Consider the following 19,833-nt stretch of genomic DNA (forward strand, 5'->3'; position numbering starts at 1 on the left):
ATTTTAATTTATAAATTAATTATTTTGAAAATTATTTGAAAATTTGTTATATATTTGCTTATTTTTGACTACAACTCTGTATTGTGCTCTGTTTTCTCACTTCCCATATTGCTTGCTAATGGCAATATCCGCTTTCTTCTCCGATTACTCAATCTGGCAAATGAACGCCATCTCTTTCATCATTCTCCTCTTCATTCTATACTACGCTTGGATTCTCCTTATAAACAGATTCTCCAATAATCCCCGATCGCCGCCGCTTCCTCCGGGACCCACCGGCCTACCCATCGTCGGCAGTCTCCTTTCCCTAGATCCCGAGCTTCACACTTACTTCGCCGCCCTTGCCCATACCCACGGCCCAATCTTCTCCCTCCGTCTCGGTAGCAAGCTCGGCGTTATCATCTCCTCTCCCTCCACGGCGCGTGAAGTTCTCAAAGATCAAGACATCATTTTTGCAAACAGGGATGTCCCAATTGCTGGTAAAATCGTGACCTATGGTGGCTCCGATATTGTCTGGAACCCGTATGGAACTGAATGGAGGATGCTGCGGAAAGTCTGCGTCCGTGAGATGCTCAGTGGAACAACGCTGGATTCTGTTTATGATCTCCGGCGGAAGGAGATCCGGAAGACGGTTAATAATTTATGGGTTCACGGCGGATCACCGGTGGATGTTGGGGAGGAGATGTTCATGACCATGATGAATGTGATTACCAATATGTTGTGGGGAGGAGGAGATGGAAAGGAGGAAGTAGGAACAGAGTTCAGACATGTCGTGGCAGAGATAACGGCTCTGTTGGGAAAGCCGAATTTGTCGGATTTCTTTCCCGGTCTGGCTAAGTTTGATTTACAGGGCGTAGTGAAAGATATGAAGATCCTGGCGCAGAAGTTCGATAAAATCTTTGATTCTATTATAGATGAGCGATTAAGTGGGAATAATCAGAATAAGAGCAAGGATTTTCTTCAAGTTTTGTTGAATTTGAAAGAAGAAGGGAATGCAAACATGCCTCTAACCATGATCCATATCAAAGCTCTGTTAATGGTAATACATATTTTAATACATTAGGCACAATTTTAGTACATTATTATTAACATTATAGCATTTATGGTTTTCTTTTGATAGGACATGGTCGTGGGAGGAACAGATACGACATCAAACTCAATCGAATTCGCCTTGTCTGAGATGATTAACAGCCCCGAAGTAATGAAAAAAGCACAACAAGAATTAGAATCCGTGGTGGGGTTAGACCACATTGTCGAGGAGTCACACATTCACCAATTGCCATATTTACATGCGGTTATGAAAGAGACACTACGCTTACACCCAGCCCTGCCCCTTCTAGTGCCACATTGCCCTAGTAAATCATGCATTGTGGGGGGATACTCGATCCCCGAGGGTTCTCGTGTGTTTGTCAATGTTTGGGCAATCCATCGAGACCCTTCTATTTGGAAGGATCCGCTCAAGTTTGATCCAGAAAGATTCACAGGTTTGAAAGGGGATTACAATGTGACTGAGTTTAACTACTTTCCATTTGGCTCCGGCAGGAGAATATGTGCCGGCATTGGAATGGCGGAAAGGATGTTCTTGTTTTTGCTTGCGTCGCTTGTTCATTCTTTCGAGTGGAAGGTTTCCGATGGGGAGAAGCTAGACATTGAAGAGAAGTTTGGGATTGTGTTGAAGAAGAAGAAGCCTCTTATGGCAATACCAACATCAAGACTTTCCAAACAAGTTTTGTATGAATAGAAGAAACTCTTATAAGTCAAGCTTTGTATGAATAAAAGAATCACTAATAAGTAAAATCAATAACCAATTTCTTTCAATACTCTGGTCAAATAAGGAAAATTACAAACAAACATTAATTGCAGCTAATTCACATAAAAAACATTGCATTCAATACAAACAACAACTGGTGTCATAACTTAATAATGAAGCAACAAGAAGAAGATATGTTTTGCCTATATTCTCGGATTGGATGCAACTTAGTGATTGATATTCACAAGAAAAAGAGTGGTATCCAAAGAAAGACCTATATTTTGATAATTGAAGCAGTAGAAGATGAATGAGAATGGTAATGAATATGGACAAATGAACCCCCACATTCTCCCTTTGCAAGTCTTCCAGGATTCACACAAATACACTTCCCATCACTCTTCTCTCCTCCCCCCACTGATATCACCTGTTTGCAAAGACAAAATTTCCATCATACATGGAAGAACATGGATAAAGAAATTTAAGCCTGACACAAAAAGTTTATAAGCCAATTTTACCTTAACAAAATTGGTCAAGTCAGACGGAAGGATGAGGATATCTGGTATGGATGATATCTGAAGGGCATCAGGTGCTAGTGAAAAATCGAGTGGAGTGCCTTCTGCCGGTGGATATAGAGGATATAAGCTGTTATTAAGATGGAAGATGAAAGTTAGTGCATATTTTCCCAAATAGAAAAAATAAGTTATTATTAGACATGCCTCCTCTGGCTAAGTATGTGATTTGCAAGCCTAGTTATCCGTTGTTTTGCTTCCTTTGGTGGAATTCGTGAAATCTCCTCCTGACTAAGCTCTTTAAGGATATCCACACTGCAACAACTGATCCTAACCTGAAAGAATCATCATATATTGTCTTCAGTTGTGACTGCCATATTAGAGACAAGGGGGTGAATTCATCATATATTGTCTTCAGTTGTGACTGCCATACTAGAGACAAGGTGGTGAATTTCTTAGGACTTGTTTCATGTTTCAGTAGGAAATGATCAAACAAGCTCTACTAAATGAAAGTCACTGGATTTGGGATACTGGTTATCTGTAAAATGCATGCCTGAACTTTATAAGGTTGACATATTACCTCATTCGCAATGAAAGTCCCTGGATTTGGGATACTGGTTATCTGGTAAAAGAGAATTCATTTATGTCACAACTATGAATTATTACCTTTTTCTAAAGAAAGAAGAAAAAAGACCACGAACCTGATGTTTCAGGTCAGATGACTGAATGTCAAAAGCGGGCTGCATTTTGAAGGTAAGATGAGTTATATATTAGAATTGGAAGGAAAAAAACTGACTTGAATAAAATAGATCACCTGAGGGAACACAAAGTCATGGTTAGCGTCTCGAATAGATGGCACTAAAACCACACGTGCAGCTGGGCCCATATATTCCACATAATCTCGAAGCTGTTAAACATGGGAAGAATTGTAAAAAAAGATTGGAGAGATCATATAAAAAAGGGTCAAATGCAATTAAATAAATACCTTTACAAGGAATTCAAAATGAAACAGTTCTTCAAACGTTCTGTTTACAGTTCCTTTCTTAATCTCAGGATGTTCAGAATCAATAAATGGTCCCAACTGCCAAAACATTGTAGGTAAATCAAATCAAATATTCTTTTCAATTCAATGCTAACTAAAAATGATAGTTCCTACCAATATCAGCAACTGAGGTTGTTTCCTTCGCGCATATGCTAGCAACTCTGATAAAGGCTCAAAAAGCAAATTATCAACTGTGGTAAAAGGACCAGCTGCGATAATCTGAAAAAGAGCCCCAAAAGTGCAAGTCAATACACTGTCATGTAGACAGAAAAACAATCAGCTGCACATGCTAATTTTTTCTGAGTTATTCCACTCCAGAGTCATGGTATCAATATGAAAATAGAATCCTAGAAGTAAAATACCTTGTAGAGATTTTTAGGTACAATCTTTTATGAAGAGAAATGATCAATTGAATCTACATGATTTATGTTTTGAAAGATAAATTTTATTAAAAAGATGTCAAGTGGATGTCAATGAGGCAAAATACACAGAAAAGCTAAATATATTGTTGTTTTGGTATGCATTTTTTAGCCTTGATCATGATCCAAAAAAAACTATATATTTTCCAACAAACACAATGGTTTAGAAAATAATCCAGATAATATGGATCATGATCCAGAAGGAAACACATCTCAATAATAAATGAGGTAAAAAATTAAACTATAATCGGTAATATCGTTATCCAGAAAGTAATATATATAGCAGATGAAGCCAAAAATCACACTATTATCTTATTCACAATTCAAAAAATAATATGGATCATGTAGAAAAAATCTTATACCAAACAAAAATATCACATTCAATTTAATTTTGACAATTTTCCAATGGCATCATGATTGTAATAGATAGTGTGATAAAATACCAATTTCCAAATAAGCTCATTCAAAATAACCTAAACAAGATCCTAGAAATTAGTTTTTTAACCAAAATATTAGATAATCTATCATGACCAAACTCCATATATCCATTTAGTGATGTGTAATTCTACATAAGGTCTTCACAATAGCATTCATAAACCAGGGATTATGCAAATCCTAATTTTCAAATAACCTTCTATTCCCTTGTTTTGGGACCAACCACATCACCACTATTAGAAGTAAATGACAGGTCAATTAATTATGTTTCCAACAATTCTAGCATAATTTATTCCATGCATTAACTCCATATATCCAAAATATATGAACAATACTATATAATATAATGCAAATTCCTCCTATGAACAACATAGGACATATATGTTAGTTAACAAGTCTTTCTCTAAAGTACATCTTGAGTTAAATAGACACTTCTACAAATAAATAAATAAAATAGAGTGGATCAACATATAATCAAGGCATACATGGCCAAATCGTATAGCCTATATAACAGGTGATTATACTCACAGAATAGGGTTAAAAGCTATCAGAATGGAAATTTTATATCTGGACACAACTTATCCAGTTATGCAATTGCATGTTTACATACCATTGACAGCTCCCATGACACGTGAGTCCCATTCTTTGTATTCAGTTCTTGCTCAACTGCTTGTTTCTTCGGATGATTTGGATTCTCATCAGCAGAAAGTGACAGGGGAATACAATCAATTATTCTTGATGCTATCAGACAGTGGCCACTAGGATTGTTTCCTTCAATGCCTACGACCTGCACATAGATGGTGTCACATTTACTGAAGTTTCATTTAGGGAATACTGTGATATAGTAAACAAAATAGTTCATCCATCTCATTCCAGTACCTGCCCAGGAAAGATGGAGAACTGGCTTAACTTTTGCAAATCCACCCGCACACGTTGGCCACCAGAATTCTCAACACTGTCAGAGAAACAAGTACTGATAATCAAATTTAGCAGCAAAGCTATATGTGTCAAGTTTCTAATGTAGACATTAACATTTTTGAAAAGAAAAAAAAAATGAACCTGCTTTGCAGCAAGATTGGTTTTTCTTTAAGGCGACCTTCTTCATCGCAACATATCATGCCAACTGCAAATATACTCCTCTGAGACAAATGGTACATCAGATCCTCAACAGTAATCAATGTTTTACTTGAAGATAGAGTAAAAAAATGCATCACCACTTAGAACTTGCTAGGACAGAAAAATATGGTTAAACTTGAAGTGCCAATTCCCACTTGCATGAAAAAGTAGCCTAAGAGAGAATATGGACTCTTTAATCTTGAAGCAAGACTTTGAAAAGTTAATCTCCTTTTCCCCTTTTATGTGGACATAACAAATACTCTTGGTTCACATAGATATAAAAAGAAAGAGACTTGAATCCATACCTGTGAAGCAACGGTTGGATCTGTTGGATCCTCATGTAGCCCAGATGCAACAAGTGCCATTGCATGTTTCCTAATTCGGCTTTCAAGAAAGTTAAACTAAATCACAAAAAGACAAAGGTCAAAAATATATATATTACAATCCCTTGAAAACACTTTTCATAAGCCCATCAATTACCTTATCTTCAATCTTGTCATACATATATCTACAACCAGGTTCAGGATGCATATCTTCAACAATCATAGAGCATCTAGTGCTTGGTTGCACCTTTTTTATGATATCATCATCTGAGAATTCATCATTACATTCTTTCTGGCTATCCTCGATATTAGTTAGATCATTTCTGTCAATTTGCAATACAAATTTAGTCTTTCTTTGCCCAAAGGGTGTCATTGATTCTCGATGTCTCCCAGATGGAAAAGTATCTCCTTTTGTTTTGTATGCTGAATCAAATGGTTCCATGTGCACTGTCTCAGATCCCTTTGTTGGTGTACCATACATCACTTCTTCTGTATCTTCGTTATTATCATTCAATATCCTACATTGAAGACATCTTACATTATAGTATAAGAAAAAGAAGAATAAATCATACTCGAGATACACACAAAGAAAACACAGATAGTTGAAATTAATAGGTATTCATTTTCAAATAAGCCCATTTAATGTAGGTTGTTTGAAGTAATTTGAGGTTATTTGTAGATTGAATAGTGGGTTCAATGGAAAAAATCCCAAATAACCCACATCAAACAATGCCTAGATAGTACTAAATAAAAACCCTGCAGAGAAATATCGAGTGCAATTCTGAAATAGTTCAAGACGCTTCGCTTCTTACATTTCCACATCCTTGGAGGAAATATGCAAACCGGGTTCTTGCTTGATAATTGCTTCCTTCTGTTCGTTTTGCAGGTACACCATGAACGCATCCATGTGAGTGTCTTGTACAGTTTGTTCCAATTGTCTGGCAAAAGGTAACATAACAAAATGTTTTCGGTTAGTGCAGTTAATACAAAATAGGAGCTCGCCGCGTACAGTAACTTGGATAGCATATCGTTTTAAATGTCTCTGTATCGTTAAGATGAATTAGAGGAAGAGTCGGTACCTGGTCATAGAGAAAGCATCCCATCGAGAAACAATGTCGGAAGCGCTGAGTTTGTACTGAATACAGAACGTAAGACCTAACCATCACAGAAGATTGAGAAATGAAGGGGGTCAGTTGGATAATTCGCAGTGGGGATGGAAAATTAGGGAAAACTTACATTTGTTGAGTATCTCTTGTTCGTCTTCGAGGATGAAACCGCTCTTCTTGAACTCCTCTCTGATCTCGTTATCCATGGTCACCTTTGAAGCTTTGGATCTGCGCTGGCTGCAACTGAGAACAGACAGACAAGAGGAGAAGGAGGGAGATGAACAAATGGCGGGAAAACTTCTACACTATTTCCATGAGTCTTCTTCGATTAATATATAAAATTATTAGAGCGTTTTTGCTTTTGGGCTTTCTTGTTTGAGCTGGGCTGAACTGTCAACAAATAAATGTTAATATTTTAAGCCGTAGCTACAAATAAATTATTTGAATTTTATAATATTTAAAAAAAAATGTTTTTAAGGAGATTAAGAAAATAATTGATATCCTAATTATGACTTTTTAATATTATTAATTTTGTTATTGTTTTCTAAATTAATTTTATTCTTAATTATACATATAAATAATATTAATTTTTAACTAATTTTCATTTAAAATAAAATTTTAATTTACAAATCTATAAATGACAAACCATCTTAAATAATTTTTTTTAAATTTCAGAAAATAATTTAATCAAATGACTACTTTTCTTTGCAATTACAAATTGCATTGGTAATAGAGAAAAAGTTTAAAATATTTTATGGATATATTATTTTATTACTGTCTAGCTTTATTTTAGATCTTAAGAAATAAATTAGTGTACTATCGATTAAAATATTTTTATTAAAAATATATATAAGTCACTTTTCTTAAATAAATTAAATATATTTAATTTGAAAATGCAGATATAGATATCCAGGATTGAGTTTAGACAAAAACAAATATTTAAAATTTTATTGAAATATTGATTTAAATAAAATAATGTTTTAAAATATAATTTAATTATGTATATATATATTAACAAATTTAATAATATTTGTCCAATAATTCCACTCACAAGATTTCTCGACGTTCAATATTTTTGTCATTCACATTTTTGTCATTCACGTAGTTGGTTTTCTTTAAGGTTATTTTTGTCATTCACATTTTTGTCATTCACGTAGTTGGTTTTCTTTAAGGTCAATGTAGATGAGTTTCTACTCGATGTTTATGCTTCTTTTGGACTAGTTGTAAGTTCCAACTTCCATGTTGGAATTAATGAGAAAGAATACAAAATCCCATCAACAAGTGATGCACACTATTAATTCAAATCATGCTTGGAAAATTCACATAGTATTATTCTTATTATTATCATTATCAAGAATGGTAGATTCCTCCTTAACTGGTGGGGTAGATGATGATTCAGGGTCCATGGGAGAAGGCCCAGACCTACCCGCTTCCTTCTCATTCCCCACTAAGTCTCTTTCATCGTGTTCATCTGAACCGCCATTTCCACCTTCTAGTTCCACCTGTTCATTCAAACCATCAACAGCATCCTTCCAGGAATCATCATCATCTTGGCCCTCATTGCGGTTTTCACCTGAGCTATCAACTCCATTATCCTTTTCAACGGCACAAACCATGTTTGTTTGAGCTTCAACACCAACACGTCTCAGATGTAGCTGTTACATACATCACACCATTTGTAAGAATTAATTCTCTTCCAACAGGAGATAATATATTTTCAAATCTAAAATATGCAAAAAAGTAAAAGAAATTAAGTCCACAAAGTTACACACCTGTAGGTGAAGATTTACTTCATCAGGACGCGAAAGAAATGGGAAATCACCTCCAGTCTTCAAGTATGCTTTTCTTGCCTCTGGATATTGTTCAATCATCGCATCTTTCAGTTGTTGAGGAGTTGCACAATGGTCATTGGTCTTCAAGAGGCAAACATATGTCAAATGTCCAATCAATGAAAGCTTATATTATTAAATCCTATTAACTTGACAGTTATGTGTTTTAGTGTGATTTTGCCCTTTGGAACCCTAGTTTTCGTTCTCATTTCATATCAGATGCTTGATAATAATAATGCTTTTAATTATGTTCACTCAGCAATTTTCTAATCTTGTCAGCATGTATACAGATGCTTAAGTCTTTTATTTATTAAAAATTAGGAGGGAATTCTGTTAAAGAAACATACTCATGTACAACTTGAGCACACTTACATGGCAATTTATTTTTACACAGATGACATATCTAGACATTCTTGTAATTACGGCTCTAAAGATGTTGAGCAGAAATACGAATTGAGCTATAACCCATATGCTTGCATGTAGTAGAAAAGAACATTGTAGAAGATTGGTTAACATACATCCATTATTGTGATGAAAGAATCGGAAAGTGAGAGTGATCCAACAGTAGCGGTATCTGCTGCTAAATGCAACCTGGATGCTAAGTCATCTTTGTGAAGACTTTCAATCTGTAAGATCAAAATAAATATAGCATAAAGAAGTTGCAAATAAATTGCTGCAATAAACCATTCAAAGAAAAATTCTCAGAAAAAAAAAGGTGAACTTGAAGGCAAAAAGTATACAAATTCATCAATCAAACCATTAACTAGAATACCTTTAATTTATTTTTTATAATATTTGACAATATTAAATACAAAGAATATTTTAGTCATTTATACCCAAATAATCCACTTTTTCATCAAACAAGCTCTAAGTGAACAGATATTGAGAAGTAAAAAGTCCATATATTAGAATTCCATATTCAAAACAGCATCCTTTTTCCTGCTTGTCAAAAGTATGATATACATCAAATATAAAGATAGACAGCATAATAGTTTCATCATATAATGACAGGATAGTTCAGCAAACAGTACGCAAATACTTCCCAAAGATTTTAGTACCTGTGCAACCACGAAATCCACAGAGTCTGCAATAAATGGTTCACTAGGACCACTAGAAATTCCCATTAAAACATAACGCTTCAGCAAAAAAGATGGAGTCCAACCAACACTGTGATACAGAGGAGAACAAGTTTGCATGCAGAATATTAGGTGCTTTTCAAGATTATATGGATGCCAACGATGGAACAAATAGCTACTAAAGTTGAACCACAGCCTATTCACTGAGCATTATATGGATTGAATCAGATGATAAGATATTGTGAATGCATAAAAGTTTGAAGTTTTTTTAGAGAAAATAAGCTAGATTGACAAACTAGATCTCAGAAACAACAAAATACTAGTTCTTCCTTTATGAGAGTATATATACAGAAATAGGTATGCCACAACTCTAAATAGAAACAGAAAACTTATATTCTTACATGGGAGCCCATGGCATTGCAGCTGAGAACTTGTGAGTCTCTAAAAAGGAATTGGAAAGTATCAATGACTTAACTCTTCTTGGACGATACTGAGCGAAAAGTTGTGCTAGGAACCCTCCTAGAGAGGTACCATAAAGATGTACCTGTTTACAATGATTATTAGTAGGTTGCACATACAACATGTTTATTTAGATGGTGAATAGCAGATTCTATTTATTTTTTGTTTATTTTGAGATGAGTTTTCTTTCTTCTGGATGAGGCTGGCACAACATCCCACCGCCATGGGATGCTGTGAATCTAATTGCCGAGTTCTAATATTTCATGGTGAATCTAATTGGATTACCAGGAACAGTGAAGCTAATGAGAAGCTTTTTGCAACTAAAACCGAGACATAACAACAGTAACTTAACATAAACACAAAACATACAGAAACATGTATCAGCTTTCTTGTTCCTTTTATAAGGTTTTCCCTTTGTGTATAATAATATTTATCTGATCAATTTAAGATCTTACAAGATTCTAAGATAGGCACGGCAGGAAAGATGCATTAATTGTCGAGATTCCATGATTATTACATGGCCAGACAGTATCATTTACTAAAATATTTTGTCGTATCCAATTTGCAAAAATGATTACAACACCAAAAGGCTGCGCTATCAATTAGATCATGTTTCTCAGGGGAAATCTATAATTTTGTTCGGTAGCTATATTTTCTAAGAAAACATCTTCTACAGCACGGAAAACTAGTGTACAGAAAGCAGATATGAATCTTACATGATGGACGTCGATGGTATCTAGAAACTTCTCGAATGCTTGCATCCACTCTTTATGGTTCCACACCCGTGGAATATCAACAGATATTACTCGATACCCCTGAAAAGTTTTACAAAGTTTTTCATACTGATGTTTGTATTGCAGCATTAAAACTAGGTATGCAACTAACTGGAGAAAAAAAAAACACACAACATACAAAAATGAATGGTTTATTCAGCTAGTTAGGCCAGTCTACTTAGTGGGTTATTTTGCAGGATGTCAATTTACTCTGTCCACATTGAGAACAAAACAACCTCGTTGACTAACATGTCCATATCTACTCCTGCAAGAGATACATTCAATTTGATTGCATCTGTCCAGGAAAATCCAAGAGATAATGTAAGCTATAAATGCTGGGATCATAATCATTTTGCATATAGAGCAAGTAGAGTATAGCTTTTAACTTATTAGGTTTAAGTCTTCTTATGCAAGTGAAGACATGTTCCTACTCATATGGAAGTTAAAAAGTATGTGTGGCTTCAACCGCAAGATCCCTCTCTGACTCCACTTTTATATTCTTCCCTATATAATCTTTAACATGCTATTCTAGTTTCTTGGGCTTTTCGAGACAAAGTAAAACTTTTAGGTTTTTCCATGGTCTTGTATGTGCTATTGCTTATTGATGTCTTACACGTTTACTTTGTGTTGTTCTCAAATTCAAGTGTTGACATTTGTGCAGAATTCAATTGATAAAGAGATGTTACTCAAGAAACTCAAACATAGGTGCAAAATAAATGATTATGCACTGCATTCCAATACTTTGTAAAATCCATATTCATAATCTTTACATTCAAAGAAAAAATCAGATTGAAGTCCTCTTGTAGGATTTTGAATGGATACAGGACATATTTGAAAGTGAAATAAAGCTTAATTACCTTCATTGATAGAGACATAATCTGCTTGTAGAATACATCAGCAGTTCCAGCTATACCAGGAAGACAGATCAGTGGAGGCACGGACTTTGGACCGAAGTCATAATAGCGCCACTGCTTTGAACCAATCTAGAAAAGAAAACACAAATTTACTAGAGAAGATAATGAGAAATCGATTTGAAGCACAGTTGATCAATCGATACAAATGATAACCGATTTCAACGAGGAAGGAAGAAAGAAAATGAAGAACTTACAGGGATCTTGTGCAGAGGCACCTGAGACTTGAAGTAGATGTAATCGCCGGGCGCCGAGAAGACGCCTTTCATCGCCGGTTCAGCGTCGTCGTCGTCGTCTTCTTCGTCTATACTCGAAAAACATCGTTGGATTGGTTTGTTAACCCTCCCTCCATTGCACCTACTTTTCAACCTTCAAATTGATTGACTGGCTATTAACTGTAGGATTAAGACTAAATTATATATTAATTTCTTTTTCTGAAAACCATATTATATAATATATTTAGCCTCCTTTTTTTCTTTTTTATTGAAGTTAACTGGTTTTTATTTATTTTTTATTTGGGAAGCTAAATCATTCTCTTATAATTCACTCTATCGACTTGAATTATGAGTTTAATTTAATTAATAATTACATTTTTTTTAAATGTAAATGTACATTTTGATGAAATCTTAAAATTCTATGAATAGTCTAATGGAGAAATAGAATCATCCCCAAATTACAACATCACATAATAGCGTGGGACTTTAAAATGGTCAATTAGTTTTAGCACATTATTTGATTTTCTGAAATTATATTTTTTTTATTTGACTAAACATTGTATTAGAAAACACATTTAAATAAGAAATAGTTTGGAGTTTTTTAATTTTTAATGTTTTAAAATAAAATTTAAGGAAAAAAACATTAACCAAATTATGAGTTGTATCTTCTTAATTTGCTCAAATTCATAATGATCAGAGCAGCTAGATTTGTCAAATTCATGTATTTTATTTTGCAAATCATAATTACGAAATTCAGTTTGATTACATTAATCCGCAATTACTTACATATTTCTATTTATATATAATATTGCAATTAAACAAACTTGCTTTACCTACCGGGGAATATTCCAAAATTCAAATCAACATTTAGAAGCTAGCGTGGATTATGAAATTATCATTCTATACAAAAAAAAATAAAAAATAATAATAATAATAATAATAATAATTATTATTATTATTATTATTATTATATATATATATATATATATAGGGAGCTGCTTTTCCCACCCCCTCCCATATTCCCACCCCCCTCCCTCACTCCTCAATCAACTCTAAAATGACTTATTTAACCCTGCCACCTTTATATATTTACATTTCTTATTTTATTTATTTTAAGGTGGCGGTGAAGCGACTTATTATTAAAAATATTATGTTTGACTAATTATTAATATATAATATTATTAAGACTTATTATTAAAAATATTATGTTTGAATAATTATTAATATATAATATTATTAAATAAAATATTATGATTATATTAATTATTAATTATTATTTAATAGATAATTTTATTTATAAAAATATTAATAATTATTAATATTATGTTTGACTAATTATTAATATATAATATTATTAATTAAAATATTATAATTAGACTAATTATTAATTATTATTTGATAAATAATTTTTGTAAGTATTTTAATATATATATATATATAATTAATATAATAAAATATTAATTATTTATATTTATTAAATTATTATATATTTCAATATTTAATATATTTTAAATAATTATAATATAAAAATAATAATATTTTGTATTTTTAATTAAATAAATAAAGTTAAAAAAATATTAAAAATTAATTAATTAATTATATTTAATAAAAACACTCAATAATAAAATAAAATAAAATAAATAAAATAAATAAAATAAGAAATGTGTAAATATATAAAGGTGGTAGGATAAATAAGTCATTTTGAAATTAATTAAGGAGTTAAACTGGGGGTGGGAATATGGGAGGGGGTGGGAAAAGCAATTTGCATATATATATATATATATCAAACTGCAAAATATCAAATTTTTCAGTATACCGAATAAATTTGACCTTTACCAAAATTATTAGTTAGATAAAAATATAAGAATTTTAAAATTTTAATATATCAATATATACCGAAATAATATTTATAAATTATATATATATAACTTATAAAAAAATAATAACTAATGAAATTATAAATAATTATATTTTAATTTATATTTTACCTGATAAATATATATGTATATTTATTTAAATAATTAATTAAAACATGTCAAATAAAGAACAATTTAAATATTTTACATCAAATATTTTAACCAATATATATAAATATATATATATATATTATACAATATATAAATATACATATATATATATATATATATATATATTATAAATAGTTGAAACTATCGAATAATGAATAACCTGTAATATTTTACATTTTAACTAGGTAAAATAATATATATATATATATAATGTGTCAAATAATACACTAAATATTCTAAGCAATAAAATAAATGATAAATATAAATATATATATATATATTAAAAAAAATGAAATAATGAATTACCTATAATATAGTGACAATCAAAATCACTATTACGAACAATAAAATATTTATTAACAATCTTAACACAATAGGAGCAACCAATTTTAAATTGGAAGTAGTGAATTTATTAATAAGCTTAACATAAGAGGAGCAATAATTTTAATTTTTTATTGTTTTAAATTAAAATTTGAGGAAAAAATTATGAGTTTTCTATCTTCTTAATTTGCTCAAAGTCATCATGATCATAGCACTTAGATTTGTCATAATAATGTATTTTATTTTATAAATTCAATTTGATTATATTAATCCACAATTGTTTAATGGGTAATTAACAACTCACTTAGTGACTGGGACTTATTTCTATGTGCTGAAACCCACCTCGATTTTTTTTTTTACGGTTAAAATGTGACATTACCTTTAATTTAAAAAAAAAAAATAATAGAATTCACTATTTTATTTATTTAATTATTAAAAAATGGTAAAATTTATTTTTATTTACCCGTTTTATCCAAAATTTTCTCATTTTCTTACTTTAGCCCACTCTAAAAATTTTTTAAACCCACCCACCACAGAATACTGGGTCCGTCCGTTTGCTTAGAGGTAATTAGTATTTTGTCTTTTATATAATATCATTGGGATTCACTGAATGATGTCTGAGTCTTTGGTGGTGTTTGACAAATTTAGATTGATGCGGCTAAAATGATAGTCTACATAATTGATTTACCATCCCATTTTTTTTTCTTCAACTATCTAGTTGGAGATAAATCGTCAAACTTTCATTGATCGTAGTCGTTTGATGCGTATCATTCATAATGTTATTATTATGATGTTTATGATATTCATTCCGAAAAGTCGGTAGAGTCCGTCGAAAAGTTAATAATTTTTCTCGAGAACTTATAAGCTCAATATAATATTGTGTTATCGACTAATATATTTTTTTTGATTAATTTATTTTCTATTCATGTCATTTAAAAATAATAATATGATTTTTTTTATAAATAATAAAAGTTTTTAAATTTAAAAAATAAAATAAATAAATATATTTATATAACATCATTCACATTTTATTACATTTATTACAGTAAATCAATCATTATATATATTTTAAAGAATAATATAACAATCACGTAACATATTTTATATTGGATATTGTAATTGCTTAATTATAATTTTTATTTAATTTTTAATTTTTAAAGTAATATATATATATATATATATTAAAAAATTAGAGCGTGTCACATAATATATAACCTTCAATATTCTAAATTGGAATAAATTGGAATAACTTTTGCAATTCTTAGTTTTTTAAGGTTAAATATTAAAATTTGACCTAAACTATCACAAGATGTTGAAAGAATGACTCATATGTCATGTGATTTCAAAATAAAGTTTAAACTTTAATTTACTTCCAATTAAAATCTAGCAAACTATTATAACATCATTTTATTTTTACAACAAAACTATTTCAATTGAAAATGTCATTAAATTCTTACATGCTATTTTTTTTTTGTTCAAATTATAATTTTATAAACTTCAAAATTAATGTATTATTTTATATTCTTTCTTACTGTCATCCAAATTTTTACTCACATGGATCTCACTTTTCTGGAATAGTCAATATCATAGGACAAGATTAGTTAATCTTTAGGAGATAACATAGTTTGATTTTCACTTAAAATATTTTAATAATTTTGGAGTCTTATTAGATTAAATAAATAAAAATCTAAATAAAGTATGATCTGTTAATATACACGGTAAAATAGTGCAAATTGATACAATTATACAAGACAAGCCTAATTTTTAATAAAATGGTTACATTCTTAATTTGTTACTAATATGAATAGTACAAGAAAGTGAAGTTTAGGGTTTTAAAAAACCATAATAATATAAAGTTGGTTAAATTAGAAATTCATCTCCTAATTGACTTTTTTTTGTTTTCTTGTTAATAAAGAAAAAAAAAATGACATGGGAGGATAAGAATAATGTGTTATATATCTTATATAATTAATATTTTATGCTTAGGACAGTCAAACATCACGACGTGTTATTTTCTATGTATGCATGCCCACAAAACATTACAAAATTTATTTGTCCCTTTCTTAGCCCTACAAATTATTATTATCAGACGGTTTGTCAATGAAAGCGATAAAGTACTTTATTCTTAAACAATTAATTAGTCACGACTGCATAAGAATTTTAATTTTAGTTGATAATTAAAATTGTTCAATTTTTTATATTTTATTCTGAAAAATCCATACCAAATTTATTTTTATTAATTTAATCCAAATTTACATGGTCAAAATAGATATAACTTTTTTCTAAATATATATATATATATATATATATATATATATATATATATATGATAATTTATTAATTGCGTTTTAAAATTCAAATACAGAAACATAATCAAATTAGTTCATTCATCCTCTTACCAATTAATTAATTAACTAAAATACCTTATATTTCTTTAAAAAACTTATTTTACTAAAAATCACCACTAATAATATCTCTAAAATAAACCAACATTTATTTAAAAAATCTAACAAAACTCTTGATCATTCAATTTAATTTAATTTTAAGTTATGAATATTTTGAGAAATTAAAAATTGACTCATACATATTACCAAAAACCCCTTATAAAACCAAACCGACCATAGTAATCTGAATCCAACGTGGCATACGAGGGACTCAATGTGTCATTCTAACCCAAGAACTTCTGCCCATTAATATTGCCATTTGTCCACATTCATTCTATATATAAATCGTAGCGTTTCTTCACTTCCTTTTCATCTTTCTTGATCGATCTTTCTAAGAAACCCTCATCACAATTCACAAAGATCATCAACTGAACCAAGAACAAGAAGATCATTAATTCATCATGAAGCTTGTTTGGTCACCCGATTTGGCATCCAAGGCCTATATCGACACTGTTAAATATGTAAGTACTCATGAAACATTTGATCAATATATAACATATGTATACTCAAATCTTGTCTCATCGATCTCATGCATGCAGTGTCAAAAGAGATGTCGAGAATCCAGCGTCGCAGAGATTGTATCTGCGATGGCCGCCGGTTGGACCGCAAAACTTATAGTAGAAACATGGTCAAAAGGAGGAATAATCACAACCAGCGTCGGTCTCGCCGTCGCAGCCCACCACTCCGGCGGGAGACACGTATGCATAGTCCCTGATGAGGAATCAAGAAAAGAGTATTCAGAAACGGTCACAAAAACGTCAGGCGTTCAAACCGAAATCATCGTTGGTGAACCGGAAACGCTGGTCGCCGGTTTAATTGGGATCGATTTCTTGGTGGTTGATTGTGGGAAGAATGATTTTGCAAGAATATTTCAGGTTGCAAAATTGGGTAATCGAGGGGCTGTTCTTGTTTCTAAGAACGCTAGCTCAAGAGCCGTTACCGAGTTTCGATGGCTCAGTATACTGGACGGCGAGTCGACTCGTCGGATTGTACGATCGGTATTTCTTCCGGTTGGAAAAGGGTTGAATATAGCTCATGTGTCGGCGGTCGGAGAGAAGAGTTCGGCGCCGGCGAAGGGCCACAGCCGGTGGTTTAAGCATATTGATAGGCATACAGGGGAGGAAATTGTTATTAGGATGTAAGAATGATTTTAATGTTTAATATATAATTAGTTATGCCTATGTTTTATTTATTTTTTTTAAATAAATGTAGATTGCTTGACTTCAAAATAATAAAAATATATATATATATTTATTGTTGAATTCTGCAAATACTAACGTCATTCATGATATCAATTATGTTTATTTGAAATTTCGGTAATTTAAATTTTGACATTTGTAAATGAGAATAATTAGTATTTTGTCCATTTTAAAAAATACACTTTACTTATTTGCATCGGGATATCATTTTGCAAAGGCTGGCACTTGGCAGGTATCTTTCTGAGAATAGTTAAATAGTTTAATTTTAATTAACAAATTAAATAACCAAAAATAAATAAAATATAAAATAATTGATTAAAAAAAGCCATACTTTCCAAATGAGCTTGGATAATTAACAAATCAATCTAATAATACTGGTTCAAGTAAGGACTGTTCACCCGAGGAAAAAAATAATAATTTTAATAAAAAAATATTTTTTTATGGTGACATACCCCTATTTTTTATTTATTTTTAAATTATAAATTTTCACTAGTTGCTTCTCTAAATTATAAAAAAAAAAAATACAAAAACATATATTTATACACTCATATTATTCCTAACTTTTTTGTTATTTTATTTAGTCAATCCATGGTCGGATTCAAGAATTTGAATTATGTGAGTTTAAAATATAAAATAAAACTTAAGAATAAAATTAGTTTTGCACATATTATATGAATTAGAGAAAAAAAGAGTAAATTTAATTAAAATTTTAATAAAATAAAGAGTTATATTACATTTATATTGTAACTTAACTTAGATATATTTCAACTCGAATTTCTTGATTATCTATATTAGAATATGATTCTGGTTCAATCACCTCATAATTATGACAGATTTTAATACATGACTTTTGGTTTTTTAATAATTACGATTAATTGTAAACAATATCATTGTGAATTGTGCCATGTAAGTATGCATGCATGCATGATGAAAATGAAAGTAAAAAAATAATAAAATGCATAAAAGTGATGGAATATTTAAGAATACAATTAAACAAGGAAGAAGAGGACAATAATGTGGAATTGCCCATGTCCCTATGCAGATTGCAAACAATTGAATTGTTTTTTTATGTTATGTTGTATCAAACAGCTGCTATACATCTTTAATTTAATGTTAATTAACTCAACTAATTAAGCATCTCTCAGCTGCGGGATTGAATATTCGGATCCAATTATAATTATTTATTTTTAAATTTCTCTATAACTTAATCTAATTATTAAATTACTTAATCAATTAAAATATATTTTTTTATTAAATTTAAGTAAACTAGAAATAGACATTTAGATAACTTATCTTACCAAAATTTTGTTATAACTATTCTAAATAAAATATATAATAAACAGAATTAACAACAAGATTAATAATTTTAAAAATGCCTTAATTTATTATAAATTATAATTAGTTATTTGATGGTTACATATTTAATAGTTATTATATAAAAATTATAATGTTTAATTTTATTAAAAATAAACAAATAGAATCAATATTTAACAAATATTTTGTTGTAAATTATAACTGATTTTAAGAATTATACATATAATTTTATATATTGTTAAAATATATAAAATTAGTTTGTTCCCATAGTTTTTTTTTTTTTTTGTATAAATATTATGCACTACATGGAACAAGAGAAATATTTACATATTAGATAAAGATAAATGGACAAACATCTTGACACCTTTGAATTTTTTAGTTATGTTTTTCTGTATACAAACTGTAAATGAATAAAATGGTTTTCTGGTAGGCAGAAAATACAACTTTTGTGTAAAAAATGAAATTTTCATGCAAAAATGATAATAAATTATAAAAACGTGATAATGATTATCATTTTATGTAAATTTGTAATTCAGGAGTTTGTGGAGTGAAATGTTTGTAATGAGAG

The 19,833-nt window shown here is 30.3% G+C and overlaps 4 protein-coding genes across 4 annotated transcripts; 2 read left to right on the forward strand and 2 right to left on the reverse strand.

Moving 5' to 3' along the window:
- The first annotated feature begins 104 nt into the window (after nt 1-104).
- LOC124929037 (geraniol 8-hydroxylase-like) lies at nt 105-1,819 on the forward strand. Its single transcript, XM_047469297.1, has 2 exons — nt 105-1,036; nt 1,118-1,819. The coding sequence occupies exons 1-2, from the start codon at nt 119-121 to the stop codon at nt 1,736-1,738; spliced, it is 1,539 nt and encodes a 512-aa protein (XP_047325253.1). The 5' UTR covers nt 105-118; the 3' UTR covers nt 1,739-1,819.
- On the reverse strand, nt 1,817-7,011 carry LOC124929036 (DNA polymerase alpha subunit B). The gene is made up of 16 exons (XM_047469296.1): nt 6,828-7,011; nt 6,671-6,746; nt 6,404-6,529; nt 5,749-6,109; nt 5,574-5,669; nt 5,212-5,291; nt 5,032-5,107; nt 4,763-4,939; nt 3,413-3,517; nt 3,242-3,337; nt 3,071-3,163; nt 2,958-2,996; nt 2,837-2,878; nt 2,464-2,591; nt 2,263-2,389; nt 1,817-2,171 (listed from the first exon to the last, which is right to left on the reverse strand). The coding sequence occupies exons 1-16, from the start codon at nt 6,901-6,903 to the stop codon at nt 2,022-2,024; spliced, it is 1,848 nt and encodes a 615-aa protein (XP_047325252.1). The 5' UTR covers nt 6,904-7,011; the 3' UTR covers nt 1,817-2,021.
- Nucleotides 7,012-7,915: 904 nt separating this feature from the next.
- On the reverse strand, nt 7,916-12,134 carry LOC124931182 (maspardin-like). The gene is made up of 8 exons (XM_047471579.1): nt 11,943-12,134; nt 11,692-11,817; nt 10,778-10,876; nt 10,004-10,146; nt 9,585-9,693; nt 9,045-9,152; nt 8,470-8,610; nt 7,916-8,352 (listed from the first exon to the last, which is right to left on the reverse strand). Exons 1-8 carry the CDS (start codon nt 12,012-12,014, stop codon nt 8,017-8,019), a joined length of 1,134 nt encoding a protein of 377 aa, XP_047327535.1. The 5' UTR covers nt 12,015-12,134; the 3' UTR covers nt 7,916-8,016.
- A 5,019-nt stretch (nt 12,135-17,153) lies between these two features.
- On the forward strand, nt 17,154-17,894 carry LOC124928817. Its single transcript, XM_047469069.1, has 2 exons — nt 17,154-17,213; nt 17,292-17,894. Exons 1-2 carry the CDS (start codon nt 17,154-17,156, stop codon nt 17,892-17,894), a joined length of 663 nt encoding a protein of 220 aa, XP_047325025.1.
- The last annotated feature ends 1,939 nt before the right edge of the window (nt 17,895-19,833 follow it).

The sequence above is a fragment of the Impatiens glandulifera genome, chromosome 3, assembly GCF_907164915.1.
Source record: "Impatiens glandulifera chromosome 3, dImpGla2.1, whole genome shotgun sequence".
Taxonomy (NCBI): domain Eukaryota; kingdom Viridiplantae; phylum Streptophyta; class Magnoliopsida; order Ericales; family Balsaminaceae; genus Impatiens; species Impatiens glandulifera.